The sequence below is a fragment of the Megalopta genalis genome, chromosome 5 (assembly GCF_051020955.1).
Source record: "Megalopta genalis isolate 19385.01 chromosome 5, iyMegGena1_principal, whole genome shotgun sequence".
NCBI classification, from domain to species: Eukaryota; Metazoa; Arthropoda; class Insecta; order Hymenoptera; family Halictidae; genus Megalopta; species Megalopta genalis.
The window spans coordinates 17,024,503-17,042,243 of NC_135017.1; the positions used below are offsets into that span (position 1 = coordinate 17,024,503).

Genomic DNA, 17,741 nt, shown 5'->3' on the forward strand with positions numbered 1-17,741 from the left:
TCCGTTATTTATACTTTTCTCGACGGGACGGGGTGGTATCGATGATGTATAATTAGTTTACAGTCGTATCGTTATCATTACTTTTTTTTAATCGAAACAATTTCACGATATTGTACATTCAGAATGCACGCGAGTATCAATATAATTGTTGACTTTTGAATCGAATTGTGTGTAGCTTCGAATGCTTGGTATTTGATACACGATTATCGACGGAACGTTAATGCTTCGGCAGTTTTTCATTGATCGTTTCAGTTATTTGCTCCACCTTAGTCCACTTCAGTAGATTCGACAAAGAAAATAAATCAAGGATAGACTGTTGTTGGTTTCGAAATTCTTCGAAACGAGTTTTCAACTCCTGAAGAAGCAACCTACGACAACAAATGCAAACGGCGTTATTTCAAATTCTCGTAAAGACACGCACCATCGTTCAAAAGTATGCGAACACTTTCGAAAATGCAGTGTGTACCTGGAATTAAATTAATGTCTTAATTTACTAAATGTAAAGTTGCTGGAATACAATCAATATATTTATTGTACATGTAATCTATATTTTATGTGTTGCGAATTCTTTAAAAATTGCAATTGTCCACATACTTTAGAGCGGCAGTGTGCATAATAAATATCGAATTGTCGATCCAGAGAAATTATATCGATTGCACACTGATAGATATATCGATCACCTGATAGACTCCATCATGTCTTTGGAGAACTCGAGACAAGTTTCCACATAATTATTGACCTTAAAATCTGCGAAACTTCTTTTAATTAGGGTATCGTGTTGTATAATCTCCTCCTTGATTTCTTTCACTTTTGGTTTCTCCGTAGGGTCTTTGGTTCCAGTCATCATACTGACTTGCTAAATAAAGTAAAATTTTAAGCGCATCGAATTATTCACACACATTTCACAGAAGAATTCGTATTCGTATGAGATTTTTATTCTGCATTTTATCGATAGATTTTGGATCTTTATTATTTAGAAATGCGTAGCGACAGCGATTGACTTAGCAAATAACGAACAGTTATCCTATTGTACGCTTTCAAATAAACCGCGCAAACCAAACGCATGAACACGACGCTAAAATGATTCATGCCGCCCGAATGGTGCATTACTTTTGTATACACATCCTAACGATTGCTGACAATCACTGGATGCATCTAAGCACGTACTCTGAATGTATTGCAAACACCGGTAATATGTTTCAAACATAATTTACATACTAAATTCGACATGGTATACGGTTAGACTAAAAAAATATTTCGACATATACGATACGATGTAGCGCATATATGCGTTGTTGTACACAATGCTTTATGACATAATATGACTCTTTCTCTAGATGATTCTTAAAGTATTTCGATGTGAACAGCAATATAATATTTTTAAATAATTCGTTTAATCTTGGTTTTTCTTTCATCGATCGAACGATAAGGCAAGAGGCGTTTCGATTACAGACATTCACACGAGTCATCATCATCACAGAACTGTCATGTACGAGCACACTGCTAATATACAATCTGATCTTTCTAATCGCATTTGTTGTTGATATATACGCACACGATAAGCGATGCACACGAGAGCCGATGGCATCTCGGTGTTGCTTCGAAGAGGGGATGAATTTTGCATGATCTGGACCACTCGGAGGCCCCGTAAGTCGCCGAGAACTACCACGAAGGCCGAGCAAGGACGCAGCAACGTCACCTGTCGCGGTTCGTGTTGTGCCGCGATTTCTAAATTTAGCGACCGCTTCTCTATAAAATTATTGTTTTCGTCAATCCGGTAGGTCCAACATACGGACTGCGGATCGAACTCCGGATTGTATCGGCTACTGCGCGTACCCAAGCCCTAGCAAAACCATCGACGCGCGCATTTTCGCGCCCAATTCGAAGCCAGCTTGGGAACGCGGGTGAAAGAAGATGAAATACAATTTTATCCGTAGTAATTGGCACACGTAATCGTTTGAGAAAACGAACCACAAAGTGTCCACGGTATATACGAGCAGAAAGATGGGCACGCCGTCGAGGTTATCGAGGATCTTTTCTCAGCCAGTTATTTTCTCTTTGATCTCATTGGCTGTTGTTTCGATACCGACGGAACTTGACGTTCCCTTTTACCTACGCATCACCGAACACGAGAATCGTCCGTTTGCTCGTGCCTATCTGCGGCGCCATCTGCGATAGAACGATCTATGGTGTATTTTAATATTCTTTCCGATTCAATCGTTTCGACAAACCCGATGATGCTCTATGCAAGCTAAACACCGAAGGCTAATACAATATATTACAAAGAATATTTATAAAATGTTTTTTTACCGTAACAGCATAAATAAACGTTAGCTTCAGCGTATCCGGTAGTCACATTGCCGCTGGGTCGCCATCTTGTCGCTTGTTGGAAGAGCTTCCTAGTCCTGGCTCGCGAATCAATTTCTGAAATTGTTTCTCGAACAAATTTCAGCGAACAATTCCGACAAGTCAAACGCTAGACTCGTAAATGACAATTTGTACGATCGGCTTTTTATTCGACTGCGAGTTGTTCGCCGTTGCAGCGATATCACGGAGCACAGCCTCCACCGCTTCCTCCCATTCTTGGTCCTTCGAATCCGTGCGGTTGAAAGAGGCCGACCATTTCAAACGTGGCATCGACACCACGGTCAACACTTTCCTAAAAATTGAATCGATCGATATAAAACCGACACGCGACGACGAAGTCGTTGTTGTTGCGAGACCGTTATTGAAAATTCTATCGATCGTGCCTGAGATCCGAATGGAACGCGGACATGTCGCCGCCAGCTTGCTCTCCCAGTCTTCGAATAGCCTCGGCTAACGGTCCGCTAAGTCTTTGGAGCCTCCTCCACGATTGAGTATATTGGAGCCTGACGAGCTCGATGATGGTGCTGGTCAACGCCAAACCGACCAGAATGTAAAGGGTGCACAGTAGAGTGTACTTCGGCTTCTCTACGTACGATCGACGATACGAAGCGTGGCTATAATAACGTATGAACACGCACCGTACGGACAGAGACACGAACGTGTATCCGTCTGGCCAAGATAGACGTTGCTAGCCCGAGAAAAACGAAACTACAATTGCTAGACGGGCTGTTTTCGTGTTCTCGTTCTGCCAACGAATCCCGGTATCGTATGCCTCGTTAACTTACTCGGGACCAGGTCTCCGAATCCGATGGTGGTCATCGTCACGAAGCAAAAGTAAAATCCATCGAAGAAATCCCAGTCGTCCTCCCACAGCATAAACATTCCCGCGCCGCAGGCAAGGTACAGAAACAGGAGAGCGATCGCTGCTAGAGCTCCTACAAGGATACGCGAGAGAATTTGGTAGCCGTTTTTGTACACGCCAACTAATTAATATTTATTGTTGAACTAAACGATTCTGTTTTCCAAACCCACGTCTCTATACCGTATATCGGTAAAGCTTACCGAGGGATCGCCTCCCCGCCAAATACGCCGGAAGGCAGGACAGCGAACAGCGACACGGAAGCTTCGACTTTACCGCCAATCCGGCCTTAACCACCGCACCGGCGAACAGTTTTCCCCAATCGGCGATCACTATCAACGTGAGCGGTATCCCAACGAAAGCGAAGAAGATGCAAAAGATCTTCCCCCAGCTGGTCGAAGGAACGACGTTCCCGTACCCTAAAATAGAAATATTTAAGGAGGAGCTTAAATTAGATCGATCAACTACTATTCGATAGCCAATGCCTCGGTTCACTTCCTGCTTCGATCGATCGGGTTAGTCGCGAGCGGGAAGGATATTTGCGAGTTTAGACAAAGTACCAATGGTGGTGAGAACGGTACTCGCGAAGAAAACCGCTTGAAGGACGCTCCATCTTTCAGTGACGATTGGCGGTAGATCCGCCGTGCCACGATCGTTTTGATCGATCGTGTCCGCCACGAAGCCGACCGACAGACCCCCCTGTACAGCTTCTTGAACGACATCCTCGTAAGCACGCAATTTCACCCTCACCTGTAACTCGCATATATACCGTCTCGAATAGAATCTTGCGACAGGATATACCCAAAGTTTCGGACTCTTACCAAAGTTTGCAAGTTCGACACGTCCGTGTTGTTCGAGATAGAGTCGACGAACGAACGTCTCTGGTTACGCAGATTCGTGCGCAATCTTTCTAAACGCGCCAATTCCGCCGGAAGCTCGATGTGCCGGAACACCTGTTCTCGTACGTGTAACATGCGCACAGAATAAATTCATATATTACTTTAATACTTTAACGCTTTTTCCGAATTAAAAGTAATCCAGATCTACCGCCGTTGATAGATACGGTGGCGTCTCTTGCGCCAACATCGAGAAGCTTTCTCAGAGGTCGGCATAGCGCCAATTAGTACAGTGGCGAAACGCTCAAACTATTAGCCAAATTACCGATAGTCGATTTTGGCTAACAGTTTGAGCGTTTTGCCACCGGACTAATTGACGCTGTACGAACCTCGAAAGGAGCTTCCAGCTTCTGCCGCAAGAAGCGACACTGTTTGGCTAGCAGTTTGAGCGTTTCGCCACTGGACTAATTGGCGCTGTACGGACCCCGATAAAGCTTCATTTTTTCTCCAAAAGAGGCGCCGCGATCGCTCCCATTTGCGCAATACAAACGCGCGCTTGAAAATATTAATTATGGCAAAATTAGGGCATGAAAATATAAACCAAGGCTACGTAATTGTTCAGGGGAATATACCGCATCGATATTATATTAAAAGAACGAATCGCAACATTGTGAAACATAATTAATTGCTTTTTTAAGTTTGATTCGCTTTCATGTTAATTAATTAGATCTTGTAATTAGATCTTTCACACGGCTTCGATGCGGCAAATTCTCCTGAACACTTCCATACATGTTTATTCTACAATCGTGCGATAATTAATGTTTTTCTGCGACACTGATGACTGATGATAGAAGAAATCTAGTTCGGACGTTGACCGCTATGCGGTGATAGTGTTTCGATTCCCGTGGGCGGGCATTTTTTGAGAAATGAAACGACCACGGAAATTAACGTCTAAAATTTAACGATCTTGGACTGAAACTGTTCGTAACGATCTCGTAACGATTCGTACGGTTCGAGTCGGACTAAGGTCGGGTTAGGCCGGGTCCCGAAAGCGTTTTATTGCTCGCAAGATATTTTTGAAAACACCGCTGGTCCCGAGATGTATTTTCGATCCGACCAGACGCGAAAATTACGGATTCTTGTACACCCGTATGCGTATACTGGTGCAAAAGTCATCTCGGATGGGGTATCGTATTTGCGAACCTCTCGAGTCTCGAATAGCCGGAGTAGTAAAGTATACCCACGTGTTGGTCGACATCGACATTAATCATTCCGCCGTCTACGGTTGAAGTGTAGCGCGTCGTAACGTCGAGATAGGTTTTTCGAATGGAAGAAATTATTTTCGACCGTAAAACACCGAATAGGCACCGGGGAGAATCGTAACGGGTCCTGTGCGATTGGCCCACCGCTAAAAATAAAGATGCCGATTGGAAATCCGGTCTCGCGATGTTATCTCTATAAATATTACACGCTGCATAAAACCCTGTAACTAAACAACTAGACACGTTTCGGTTCGCTCCGGTGTGTACACGGAACAGTGACGGACCCCCGAGAGTTATTATTAACATTTATTTGCAAACGTCTCCCCACGTTTCGTAGATTATCGCTTTAATTTCCATAGAACGAACGAATATCTGTGTGTTAAAAGGATATAATTTCGAATAGAAGCGTCGAAAATCTTTCAAGCTGGATAATTTATTCCGACTTGCCGAGGATAGACTCTCGAGACATAAATCTAAATTACGCTTTGCTTCCGAGAACCCCAGCTTCGGTTCAATATCTTATTGTATGTCTGCCTACAAGTGTAGCTGTGTACGCAGAGCGAGATAGTAAATTCGGCTGAACTGTGACACTATGATCGACGTCTCGAAAGGAAAACGAAAAGGGAAACTGATTTCTAAGGGGGATGATGAACCGTGCGGAACACCGAAGTCAGTCTTACCAAACCGCCGATCGCCGTGTAGAGCATCAGGATGATTAGCAGACCAACGTGACCGGTGGCTGCTTTGATCTTTTGCATAAATATCTGTCTCTTCTTCGCGGATTCGTCGACGTTGTCGCACGGCTGATTAAACTGCACGGTCAGACTCGACTTTTTACTCGTCATTCTAGGACCTCGTTTACTTTCCCCGTCCCCACGTAACCGCTTCCGACACCCGAGCTCGACTGATTGGGTTCGCTCGAATCTTCCACAATATCGCTCCGGTTATTTCCGTATGGAACCGCGATGAGATGGTAGACCGTTCGGAGCTCTTAAAACTCTAACTGGAATTCGATTTCCCGTGTATCGCGACCTTTATACAAAGCATATCTGCTGTTCGAATCGCACACCCTGTTCACGTATCGCTCGTTTCACCGATTTCCATAAATTACCGAATAAATTGCTACGGTAAAAGAAACTTCGTTAATCCTCGCGTCCATTTAATAAACAAACTGGCGGCAAAATATTTCATTCAATGCTTTTTTTTCCATAATCTTAATTATACGTTGATTACGAAGTAGTTTAAATTTGTTCTTAAATACATAAAGATGTAAATGAAGAACGAACCGTACGAAAAGATTCGAATTACGAGCCATTTCAGGGATTACGGGGGTTTTGAGCGATGCGGGTTAATTCAGAACGTGCGGCACGAAATTCCATATGATGTCTGGTCTACTTCGATGCCTTGTCCGTGGTAAAATGTACTTGCACTTTTACCCGCAGCACTGTGTAGGTAATGCAGGCTTGCGGTGAAACGGTAATTGTTAGATTCGAATAAAAGTCAAGATCGAAAAGATAAAAAGTTCAAGCAGGAAACAGTATGGCCGCTAGGTAATAAAAAGAAAATTCGGAAGATCCGCTGCAAATTAATTTGATGATCGTGGTGAACGGATATCCATCGTAAGTATTGTTAGTAAGCAACGATTGACAGGTTAGAGATTGTTTCTTTTGATCTCACAAGTTCAATTGTGAATTAAACGATATAAATAAGGAACATAGAATGCATTGCGCATAGAAAACCTGGTATTCGCTGCATTATATAAAGAATTATTTAAAAAATTCCATGTTAGAAAAGAGAGACTATTATTTGGGTCCACGGTGTTTCTTAATATTCTGTTTTAGGTCATGACAGCGATTAAAGTTCACGGAGGAATCGATATCCTAAGACTTCCTGTTAATCAAGAAGAACACATCTTCCCTCCTTGGCATATCAAATACACAAAGTCGCATATATTGCATTCTAAGTGCTCCAAAAACGAAGACGGCTGCAACGACAAAGACAGTCCCTGCCAATTTTGCGTGTACGTTCTGTGTTTCATGGATCGATACGATACTATGGCATGCTTATACTTTATTACAAACTCTACAGTTTTAGCCGTACCTTGGAACTACCGCATATGCCTGATATGGTATTTCCAAACAATATATTAACTTTAAAACATCAGGATGGAGCATACTTACAATTCAATGCGCTGGATGCATTGAAAACTGTCTCCAATGGAAAAATTCATGTTCAACTTGCTTGCGCGGAAGTGTGGAAGGAATCTAGGCATGTACATTAGATTTTCTGACCGATTCGTTCATTAGGTTTTACATAAATATTGTTTGAAAACAGATCCGAAAACAGTGAATATTTAGAAGAAAAAATAAAACCGTTCGATTGGACTTTTACTACCTCCTACACCGGCACAATGAATAATTTTAAATTCGAAGAAACTCACGAACGAATCGATATGGATAAATTGAAGAGAAGGGATAAAATTTTATTTTATCACGACTTAACGCTATTCGAGGATGAACTGCATGATAATGGAATAGCTGTTTGTTCTGTAAAAATTGTGAGTCGGCAATCTTACGTACGGAGTGTCCCGGTACTTGTGGAACAACCGTGAAGAGGATGTTTTTAAGTCCTTTTTCCGGTTGTATCATCGACGTTAGAGGACACCCGGTATAGCACATATAATTGTTAGCATACAATCGCTGTGCAAAATGTGTAATTGGTTTTCTTTAATTTTAAACAGCGGGTCATGCCTAGCAGCTTTTTCATTTTGTTAAGATATTTCTTAAGAATCGATAACGTAATGATAAGAGTAAACGATACTCGCATTTATCACGAGTTCGGTCAGGACTATTTGTTACGCGAATACACAACAAGAGAAGCTAAGGTGTCGGAATTGCGAGTAAGTAGGGTAATGAAATAACGTTGCATTCTTCGGATCTTAATGAATTCTATATTCTTTTAGGTACCCCCGCACTTGTTCTGCGAACCTAGCGAAATAGCGCCACATTTGCCGTTAACTAGCTGCCATTATCATAAACTAATAATACTATCGAATAAAGCTCCGTCTGGTGCAAGTAACGAGCTAGCTAACGAAGCGGTAGCAGATGATATTGCTGTTAATACTACTGTAAACGAAACAGATAATTCTGTTACCTAAGGATCATATACGTATTTATATCATAATTTATGATAATTAGCGAGCATACTCTATAAAATAAGTATCTGCATAATTTCATGCAACAGAAAGAGTTTCAAAATTGTTTGATAACCCACCAGAATCGCGCGCGATTCGTTTAATTTTGTTACGCAACCGACAGTGGAGAATTCTTGATCTTTATCTTACATGTGACGTTAAACATACGAATAAAAAATATACTAAATGCTTAACTGTTTATTTCTAAATAAAAATTTTTCGATACGTGTTGCGATTTATTCGTCGTCTTCGTCTTCGTCTTGGTCTTCGTCTTCGTTTTTGAGCCAGGACTTATAATCTGGAACGAGTTCCGGTTTATTCGGATCCTCGTCGTATCTGATCCGTACGAATTTGTTGATCCACATAAACAGTTTGGCATTGTACGCATGTTCAGTTATGCAGGATACATTCATTGCAAAAAAGGTTATTTTCGAAAGAGACAAGTCTTTCAAAGTTATTTCATCTGTTGGTTTTTTACGGAACATAAAGTCCATGTTACAATAGCCTACCGCGTGGACATAATCGCGACGGCGTATGTATTTGCCCAACAAACCATTTTTTGTCTCTAACGACCAGTTATGTTCTAAAATCTGTGCAGCAATGAAATAAATTTTTATGCCTATTTTTTCGATATTATAGATTACAATTTACTATATAATCTCATACTTACTGCCTTATTACGGATACTGGTATGTTGAGGATAATTAAAATTTGGACGAGGATCGGGAAAAGATTTTGGAAATTCTTTCCCCTTAAAAGCTTCAAAATTTCCCTGCGACGCATAAGCCATGTATTTTTCGTCGATCGTCTTTCTTTTCATATTATCATTTGCAAACTTTTTCTTATCGTAATAAATAGTAATCGTACCCGTTCCATCGTCAACTGAAAATATTCTTTTACGATTAATATTTTCTTTTGTTACGACTCACGCGTACGGAATAAAACTCGTATCAATTGTATTTCACCTTGATATTTGTGAAATCTAACGTCTTCGGCGACAGCAACGACAAATCCCATTATTTCAATTCTACCTATTATGATACCCGGCATATTCAAAATGTGAAATCTCACATAATTGTTATCCAAGTAAGGTACGAATCTGTTCAATTCCCTGATCAAGAAAGGTTCGGTTACATACATTCTACCTAGAACAATTCGTAAAATATAACGGATACCAACGAACCTCGATAAAAGTAGAAATTCTTTGATCGCGTTCATGTACCTTTGAAGTTTCTTTTATGGACCCATTCTCCCTTCTCAGAAATGTAGTGCGGATAATCGTAGTCCCCGGGGATCGAAACGAAAGTCGAATCGATTGACTCGGGTAAATCCGTCCAATGCTTTATATCCAATGAATTCGAGGCAGACATTTTCAATGCTGCACGTTGTAATACTGGAAAATTCACGAGGAAACTCGAACGATTACCTACGATGAACTAAACAAAGCGGTGATTCCTTGCTTCTCCCGCGTTTTGTTATGATACGATTAGAGGACACTAGACGACGCCGGATTGTTTTTGGACAGCGTTCTAACGGATTTCGACCGTTGACGCCAGGGTGCGTTGTTTCTCGACGAGTTTGAAAATTGCCGCGCAGTTTAAATCGAACGCGCCTATGCTCCGTAGGTAGCGTAGATATTCAAATTGAAAAGAAAAGCATTTCGAAACAGGGCGAGTCGAGATATCGAATAGGGACATCGGAAACATTTAACGATACGTCGATAACAGAACCATTGGTCCAAAAGGTCTCGCGGAGCGAATATAATTAAGTCGATCGGATAACGAAACTGCAGATTCGAAGTAGATTAGAGGAATTTAACTGTCGAACCACATTAGATTCTACAGATTCCAATGAAATTAGGTTCGCGCGAATTTGTAAAATTCTCGAACGATTTTAGAAACGAATTTTCCCGGTCGACGATCGTTGATCGGAGATATTTGCATCCGAATTAGCAACGAATCCCTCGTTCTCGGCCCAGCTGAGAATGGTCGCAGAAACTAACAAAGCGTGGTTCCGTTGAGACACCGTAATTGCTGTTAGCACAGTTGTACTGTATCGCCGCGTACTAACACGGATCGGGTCCCGTGTTCATTGTTCCTTTACACTCCGACTGACCTTGGGAAGGTCACGCCTGTTACACGCACCTTGCATTCCTCGAATCCCCCGCGTTCCATTCTTCGCGACCGCGACTCTTATTGCGATAAGCAATAACGTCTTATTCCCGAGTCGCGGAGCTAGTCGGTTGCAATAAACAAACGAACCGTTCGACGCGCGGCTTTAATCGCGACGCGCGATCAAACTCGACGAGACTCGCGACGAAAAATCGCGTGTCGAAAATGCGACGAAATACGTGGCAGACGAATAAGACGAACAACCGTATCTGGACCAGCGAAATAAAAAGCGGAGCGAAGGGAAGAAGCGAAGCGAATCGATCTATCTTCCGAAGTTGTCTCGGCGAGACTGTGCCGTTGTAGAAGACGTTCGCGCAAAAAACTGTCCGGCACCGTGACACGGCAGGAGAGAAAAAAGCTTCGACGTAGCCAGCGATAGTGTCGAGATCTCCTTCGGTCGATAACATTCAATTAATTCCGCAGCGGAAACACGTCGGATCTGTACATAATCGGTTGCAACTCTCGGATCGCACCTGGCTTGGCAAACATCTAATTATCTACAATGTTTTCTGGGTCTCCCTCTCTTCTCTCGTTGCTATCACACTCATTGCTGAATCCGTAATCAACAACAGCAACAACTTGTCTCCTCTACTCGTTCGGATACGAGATCTAAGAGTTCGCTGGACGTTGTCTTCGCTCCTGTTGCAATCTCTACTTCTCGTCGACTCTGCTTCATTTGTTTACCGAATGAAAGAATGAGATACGGCGGCTCTCGTCGTGTATGCAACGATGCAGAATGCCTTGCAACAATTTCATAGCACGCGAAACGAACAAGGCTCGCGAGAGAATCGTACCCGTCGCTAGCAACGTTCGCCTCGTTACGGTTTACGATTGCCGAAATGAAACGAGGGAGGGAAAAATGATCGATATGCTCGGAAAGTGGGATTTCCGAGGGTGTTCGGAATCGGTCGATCTTTCGGCTATCGATAGTCGATTCGTAATCGTCGACCGACTGTTCGAAGAAGCGTCTTCCTCGTGGCTCGAAGATGGACAACGACTTTGAGACTCCTAGCGAACAAGATGCCCGGATCTTTTTTGCGATCGTATTTTTCCGTTGGACCGGTCGAAGTCCTTCTCGAGCGACTCGCTCGCTTTTTGCTCGGCGATCGAGGTGCGCGAGGTCCGCGAGCGGCTCGTAGCCACCGCTGGGCATCGCTACCTCGCACGCTACCATGATGCGTAGGTGTTTCCGGCCGGCTGAAGCACGGGCATCTGCCCGGTCTCTCTCCGAGCGCGCAACAACCACAAAACAGAGCGAGAGAGAGAGAGCGAGAGAGAGAGAGAGAGAGAATACCGGGGATGTTCGAGAGAAAGGGACGAACAACGAGACGGAGAAACAGAGAGATAGAGAAAGAGAGAGAGAGAGAATACCGAGCGGGACGCGAAGCGGTGGAGAGCGGAGCGACGAGGAGGGGAGAGGAGAGGCGAGGAGAGAGAAACGAGCGAATAAGGGAGCTGGGCGAGCAAAGCGAGAAAAATAGAGTTTGCCTGGCGGGCGAGCGAGTGGAAAAGCAGGATGCGAGAGGAAGGACGGTGGATAAAGAAAGCGCGACTGGATAGACAGGGACGGAGAAAGGGAGAGCGAGAGCGAGAGAAAGAGAGAGAGAAAGAGAGAAGGAGACGGAGAGAGAGAAAGAGAGAGAGAGAGAGGGAACGCTCGGCCGGAAGCAGTTACTCGTGCGATGTAACGAAAATATCAGGCGTCCGTTTCGCAATCGGCCTACCCGTGTTCGTCGAGTTTAATATAGAACGCTCGCACGCCCTGTCGCGAAAACATCACGCTAACGTCGCTACGCGCACGCCGCTATCGCATCCGTCCTCTTATATGTACATATATCGAAAATCGTTGTTCCACCTCGACCTCTTCGATCCGATTCGATCGCCGGCTGTCTTTCCAGACACCGAAACCGCTCGGTCCGCCGGTCCCGACGAACCCTCGATCGGCGACCAAAGGGCCTCCGAGACGCGTCGAACCGTCGTCGTCGACGAACGAAAACTTCGGGGCCGGGCCACTTGTTCTCCAACATGCTCGAAACCCGTCAAAGGGCGGCATGGTTTCCCAACGCGGACAGCACTACCACCCACCGGCGGCCGCTCGGGAAGTTTGGAGGCCGTTCAAAATTTCGATGCTTCGCCGGTTGTCCTCTTTATTTGACTCGTCCTCTTAAAATCCCAGCCACCTTTTCTGTCGTCGACGACGATGGGACGACGTGAACTGAGCGACGAGGACGTCGGCCACATCCCTTCGACTCGAATCTCGCGAATGACGTTCCGTGACCTCGGTCATTCTAATCTCTCCCTCTCCCGCTCCCTTCCTCTCGCAAAGTCTCTCTTGCTCTTTCTCTCTCTCTCTCTCTCTCTCTCTCTCTCTCTCTCTCCCGCGTTAATAAATTTTCGCGCAGCGTATCTGCGTGGAACGTGGCTTAATCTGCCCTGCTAGATCGTAAATCATATTCGTACAGCCGATGGGTCTCTCTCGTCGATCCCTCTCCTTGTGACCTTGCTTCCTCCGCTATCCTGACGCGATAATAAATTCATACGGCGGATCTCCGTAAAATCTCTCTCATTCCCTCTCTCTTTCCGTTTCTCTTTTTCTGCTGACGCGGGCACGAACGCCCCCCTCTCTGCCTCTCTCTCTCTCCCTCTTTTACTCTTTCTCTTTCTCCCGTTCGCTTCTTCTCTCGGTTCTTCTCCCTCGTCACCGGATATTTCGCCGATTTAATTCGCCGTCCGATAAACCTGACCAACCGTAAAACCGTTCGGAGGACGCGGATACCTTCGCAGGTTGCGGATCCTTCGAACCGCACGATTACAACCGTGGCTCTGGACTCGGTTCGCGTCGGCGGATAAGCGCGACCGACGGCCGTACTCTATTCGGTTCGCGCGATACACCCTATTACTCGATTATCGTTCTTCCGTCTTAATTAGCGTTCCTTTCGCTCGCGGCGAATGCTCGATTTCCAACAACGCGCGCTCTCGCAGGCCGCGACTCTCTTCGCCTCTATTCCGGCGCGCACGCAACATTTCTTTCCGTACAATATTCTCTCTGCTCGCTCCTATAAACACGCCCCTTTCTACTCGTCCAACCTTCTCCCGCATCTCGCGTATCCCTAATCTCTCCTCGTTTAACCTTCTGACTCTACTCGCATAAGTTTCGCTCTCTTCTTTCTATTTTCTCCGGCTACTCGCGCAACCTTCTTCTTCCTCCGCTACGGCGAACCAGCTCCCGTCGTCGCCTCTTCGCTCCTCCGACCAGGCCGACGGACACTCTGCTCTTCCCCGTTTCCGTTGCAATCGCTCCGAATAACGAAACAACAGTGTTTCTCTAGTCTGGTTCGCGTGTCATCACCGGTTCCCGCAATACAATCGTTTATCGCGTCGGCTCTACCTCCGGGAGCCTGTCCGCGGTAGCGAGCCGCCAATCGATAATGAGATTAATAAGACGTTCGCGGAACGACACTGGAAATATCCAAGCGGTTCTCGGAATATCGCGGCCGTTCCGGGAACGGTCACCCTATCAATCTCGATTCCTTCCCCGGCCCCGTATTATTCGCCCCGGGATTTTTGCGTTTCCGGAACGATGCGCTCCGCGGATGCCTCGCACGTACAATGACCGTCTCTATTAGGCCGCGCGCATCGTGAACCGTGCACCGTGCATCGTGCATCGTGCATCGCGCGTCGAGCTCCGAAACCTTTTTGTCGATCGACGGGCAAACCGATCGCGAACGACGCGTCGACGCATTCCACGATGCGAAGACCGATTCGAGAACGTGGTCGCTGTTCGAGGATGTTCGACGATAGCCGTCGATAACGTCCGCTCGGATGGAACGCGCTTCCGATTCGGTCGACGGTCGACAAACTATCGTATCGAGCACGATAGGGCCGGATCTAGGCCAGATTCGGGCAGGGTGTCCCGTCGAACAACCGGTCCCTTGTCGTTCCAAAGGCGTCGTCGCGATTCATCGTTCCCGATGTTGTACAGAAAGCCATCGGTCGACGATGCTTTCGTTCGAACGACGACGCGTGACGCGATCGCTGCTTCGAACGGACGGAGCTGCCGTTGCACGGGTTCGCGATAGAAACAGCGATGCTTGGGCGAGGTTCAAATATTCGTAAAGCACTATAAAACTATTCTTGTTCGTGAAAAATCCGGGGAAACGGTGAAACGCTCGCGAACGCTGTCGCTTCGCCACGATTCGCCGGCGTACGTACGATTCGTTCGCCGTACACGATTCCGCTCGCGCTGTCGCGACCGCGACTCGACCGTTTTCGACGCGTGCCGACCGATTCGTTCGTTGTACAGTAGTGTCTCCCTAATCGACGCTCGGATCGTCCAGAAAAATGGACAATTTGGGGAGAGGAGCCTCGCGAATTCGAGCCTCGCGACTTGCTTTTATAGTTACCGATTGTCAACGATTTTAAAAACATGCAGAGCCGGAACAGTCGTATCTCCTGTTCCAAAACTGTCCATTTTTCTGCACAATCCAAGCGTCGGTTAGGGAGACATCGCTGTACAACCGAACCGTCTCCGCGGCTCGTATTGTTCCGCGGCCGCGCCCATTTCTCAGGTTAAATCACGGACTCGGTGTACGCACCCTTTGAGCTCGCCGTTGTCGCCGATTCGCGTTCGTAAGAAAGCAACCGAAAGGAGACAATTATGGCACGGTTATATAGCACGGGTCGAACAGGTAGCAAATGCGAGAGGTGAAAAGTTTGCGCCAGCATCGCGAGGTTAAATTCTAGGCGAATGTACGAGCGCGTCGCGCTTCTCTCGGAGCCGCGAGCTTTCCGAAATCGATCCGCGGCAATCGGATGCCAGATTTCTGTGGGATCGTTAACGAGGCGGGTACGCGAGCGTGTCGCGCGCGGACTAAACGGTGCCCTTATCTTTCGCGCCTTTACGACTGTTCTTTCATTAACGATCGCGTCGTTATCGGAACGTATCGAGCGGAAGGCACGGCACCGGCGAACGATCTCGCCTGCGCTGCGGGGGGATACGACACTTTTTCGTCGGTTTCTCCCTCCCGGTTTCGATCGCATCCGCTCTCTGCTCCGCTCGACGCGCATCCTTCGTCGAAAGCGATACGATAAGTAGCGCGTATCGCGCGGTGTAGCTCGATGCAGTTTGGTGCAGCTCGGTGCAGCTCGGCGCAGCGGCCTGCCGGAGCCGAGAGCCGATTCGCACCGTGAAATTATCCTGTCGCTGCTGCGCGCCTACATTGTATCGGCCTGGAAACTAGTTTCGAGCGGAAAAGGGTTAAAGGACGTCACCGGTAGCGTTGACTTCTTCGAACGTGGTTGAACGAGTCGTTGTGGCGAGGAGAGACGAGACGAGACGAGACGAGACGAGACGAGGCGAGGCGAGGCGAGGCGAGGCGAGGCGAAGCGAAGGCAAAAGCGAGCCAGGCCAATCTTCCCTCGTTGATGCGTTCGTTCGAGCGAAGAGGAAGGGATAAGTAACCGGAGATAGCGATGGCTTCGAGTCGCTGCCGAGCCCGGTCGACTCCGATTTACCCGATCACGGAGTTGTCTAATTCCATTCGATCAACGTTACTCGACAGCTACTTTCTTCCACGATCGAACCGTCGACCAAGCGAACACCGTCGCGAGTCTCGCGCGATCGAGATCGAGCGAACGCGGCTGTTCGCCGAAGCTTTTCCTTTCGGCTAGATATTACCGCGAAACGTTTTAGACAATTTCGAAAGAGCCGCGATACCGTGTATCGGCCACTCGACCCGTCGGATCGATTCGTCTAAAAGTCCTCGTCGATGCTCCGCGATTCGGTCCCATCGCTACGCCTCGCCTCTTTATACAGCTAAATCGCTCGCAAAACTCGCAACAGAGGGAATTGAATGGCCATCGCTAACCGGATGAGGCCGATGGCAAGAGGGGGGCACCGAGGGGGAGGGTGGGGGATCCGTGTACAGGTCTCGGCATCGAAGGTGGAACCGAACGGTGGGGAAGAGGCCACTTCCGGTCACGTGACAACACTGGACCAGCCAGCCTGCCACTTTGCTCTCTTCTTATTTTCGGCTCGGTGATCCCTTTCCCCTTTGCCTCCCTTTGCCTCCCTTTGCCATCCTTTGCCCCCTTTGCCTCCCTTTGCCACTCGGCGAACCTCGCGAAGCCCTCTATGCCCCTTTGCGAGTCCGAGCCGAGCCGAGCCGAGCCGAACCAACGCACCCGAGAACGGAGAGCCGCAGCCGCAGCCGCAGCCGCAACCGCAACCGCTCCTCGGCGTCGGCGTCGCTCTCTTTTTCTTCCTCTTCTTCTTGATTAACGCGAACCGTCACGAATCGGTCACGAACAAGTGAAACAGATGGCCGGCCGTGTTTTCTTTCCTTTCTCCTCCTCTTTCACGTTCGTTCCTCGCGCGTCGCATGGAATGTTCAATTTATGCGCCGACGCGCTAAACTTCCGGTCCGGAAGTCGTCCCAGAGAACGTTCCTTCCCCGCTGTCGTTCCCGCTCCTCGCCCCACGCCCCGCGAAACTCGCGCCGCTGATTCTCCGCCGCCCTCGTTCGATATGGTCGTCGATCCCGAGAGACCGTTTCGCGACGTTCGGCCGATTCGTCGAAACGTATTTTCACGCGGCAAAAGAAAAAACGATCGCGACACCTTCGATCGTCGGATCTCCGGAATACAAATGGGGAATTTCTCCGTCGAATACGTACCCATCGATTATCCGTCGGGCTTTTCGTAGGAGAGCATTCGTTCCTCGACCCTCCGTCTAACCAGCCAGCCCTCCATCCCCCTTCGCCTCTCGTTTTCAGCTACTCCACGTATACGTGTACGTGCACGTGTACGCGTCGACGCGCACGTATATCGCAGTTACGTGGATGTTAACCGCTCTGTGTAATTACGGCTTCCTGAAATTCAGCCGTGCCGAGGAGAGCCGCACGGCAACGTTCCCGATGTCTAACGGAAGGCGCGCGATTCTCCGACGTCGGTGTGCGCGTGTGTTCGCGCCGCGTCGGGAGCCGGGAGAGACTAATTGGAACCCGACGGCGGCGGCGGCGGCGGCTTCTTTCCGCGTTTGCCCGGTAGAGTTTT

At 47.2% G+C, this 17,741-nt stretch overlaps 3 protein-coding genes across 3 annotated transcripts; 1 reads left to right on the plus strand and 2 right to left on the minus strand.

The window, feature by feature from the left end:
• Positions 1 to 68: 68 nt before the first annotated feature.
• On the minus strand, positions 69 to 6,621 carry LOC117227605 (TWiK family of potassium channels protein 7). Its single transcript, XM_076521789.1, has 10 exons — positions 6,005 to 6,621; positions 4,048 to 4,179; positions 3,787 to 3,976; positions 3,430 to 3,645; positions 3,153 to 3,302; positions 2,751 to 2,952; positions 2,311 to 2,659; positions 1,556 to 2,169; positions 681 to 856; positions 69 to 368 (listed from the first exon to the last, which is right to left on the minus strand). Exons 1-7 carry the CDS (start codon positions 6,167 to 6,169, stop codon positions 2,470 to 2,472), a joined length of 1,245 nt encoding a protein of 414 aa, XP_076377904.1. The 5' UTR covers positions 6,170 to 6,621; the 3' UTR covers positions 69 to 368; positions 681 to 856; positions 1,556 to 2,169; positions 2,311 to 2,469.
• Positions 6,622 to 6,783: 162 nt separating this feature from the next.
• LOC117227606 (TIP41-like protein) lies at positions 6,784 to 8,711 on the plus strand. Its single transcript, XM_033483004.2, has 6 exons — positions 6,784 to 6,943; positions 7,166 to 7,344; positions 7,413 to 7,592; positions 7,659 to 7,881; positions 8,065 to 8,223; positions 8,287 to 8,711. The coding sequence occupies exons 2-6, from the start codon at positions 7,169 to 7,171 to the stop codon at positions 8,479 to 8,481; spliced, it is 933 nt and encodes a 310-aa protein (XP_033338895.2). The 5' UTR covers positions 6,784 to 6,943; positions 7,166 to 7,168; the 3' UTR covers positions 8,482 to 8,711.
• LOC117227607 (uncharacterized) lies at positions 8,252 to 13,007 on the minus strand. Its single transcript, XM_033483005.2, has 4 exons — positions 9,740 to 13,007; positions 9,483 to 9,662; positions 9,188 to 9,399; positions 8,252 to 9,107 (listed from the first exon to the last, which is right to left on the minus strand). Exons 1-4 carry the CDS (start codon positions 9,885 to 9,887, stop codon positions 8,754 to 8,756), a joined length of 894 nt encoding a protein of 297 aa, XP_033338896.2. The 5' UTR covers positions 9,888 to 13,007; the 3' UTR covers positions 8,252 to 8,753.
• Between the last annotated feature and the right edge of the window lie 4,734 nt (positions 13,008 to 17,741).

Coding starts and splice junctions, on each gene's coding strand:
- LOC117227605 (XM_076521789.1), bottom strand. CDS start 6,169: ATGACGAGTAAAAAGTCGAGTCTGACCGTGCAGTTTAATCAGCCGTGC. Junction 4,180..6,004: donor ACACGGCGATCGGCGGTTTG/GTAAGACTGACT, acceptor GTACGAGAACAG/GTGTTCCGGCACATCGAGCT. Junction 2,953..3,152: donor ATTCGGAGACCTGGTCCCGA/GTAAGTTAACGA, acceptor GATCGTACGTAG/AGAAGCCGAAGTACACTCTA.
- LOC117227606 (XM_033483004.2), top strand. CDS start 7,169: ATGACAGCGATTAAAGTTCACGGAGGAATCGATATCCTAAGACTTCCT. Junction 7,593..7,658: donor GAAGTGTGGAAGGAATCTAG/GCATGTACATTA, acceptor GTTTGAAAACAG/ATCCGAAAACAGTGAATATT. Junction 7,882..8,064: donor CTGTTTGTTCTGTAAAAATT/GTGAGTCGGCAA, acceptor AATTTTAAACAG/CGGGTCATGCCTAGCAGCTT.
- LOC117227607 (XM_033483005.2), bottom strand. CDS start 9,887: ATGTCTGCCTCGAATTCATTGGATATAAAGCATTGGACGGATTTACCC. Junction 9,400..9,482: donor TAGATTTCACAAATATCAAG/GTGAAATACAAT, acceptor GAATATTTTCAG/TTGACGATGGAACGGGTACG. Junction 9,108..9,187: donor CCAGTATCCGTAATAAGGCA/GTAAGTATGAGA, acceptor ATTGCTGCACAG/ATTTTAGAACATAACTGGTC.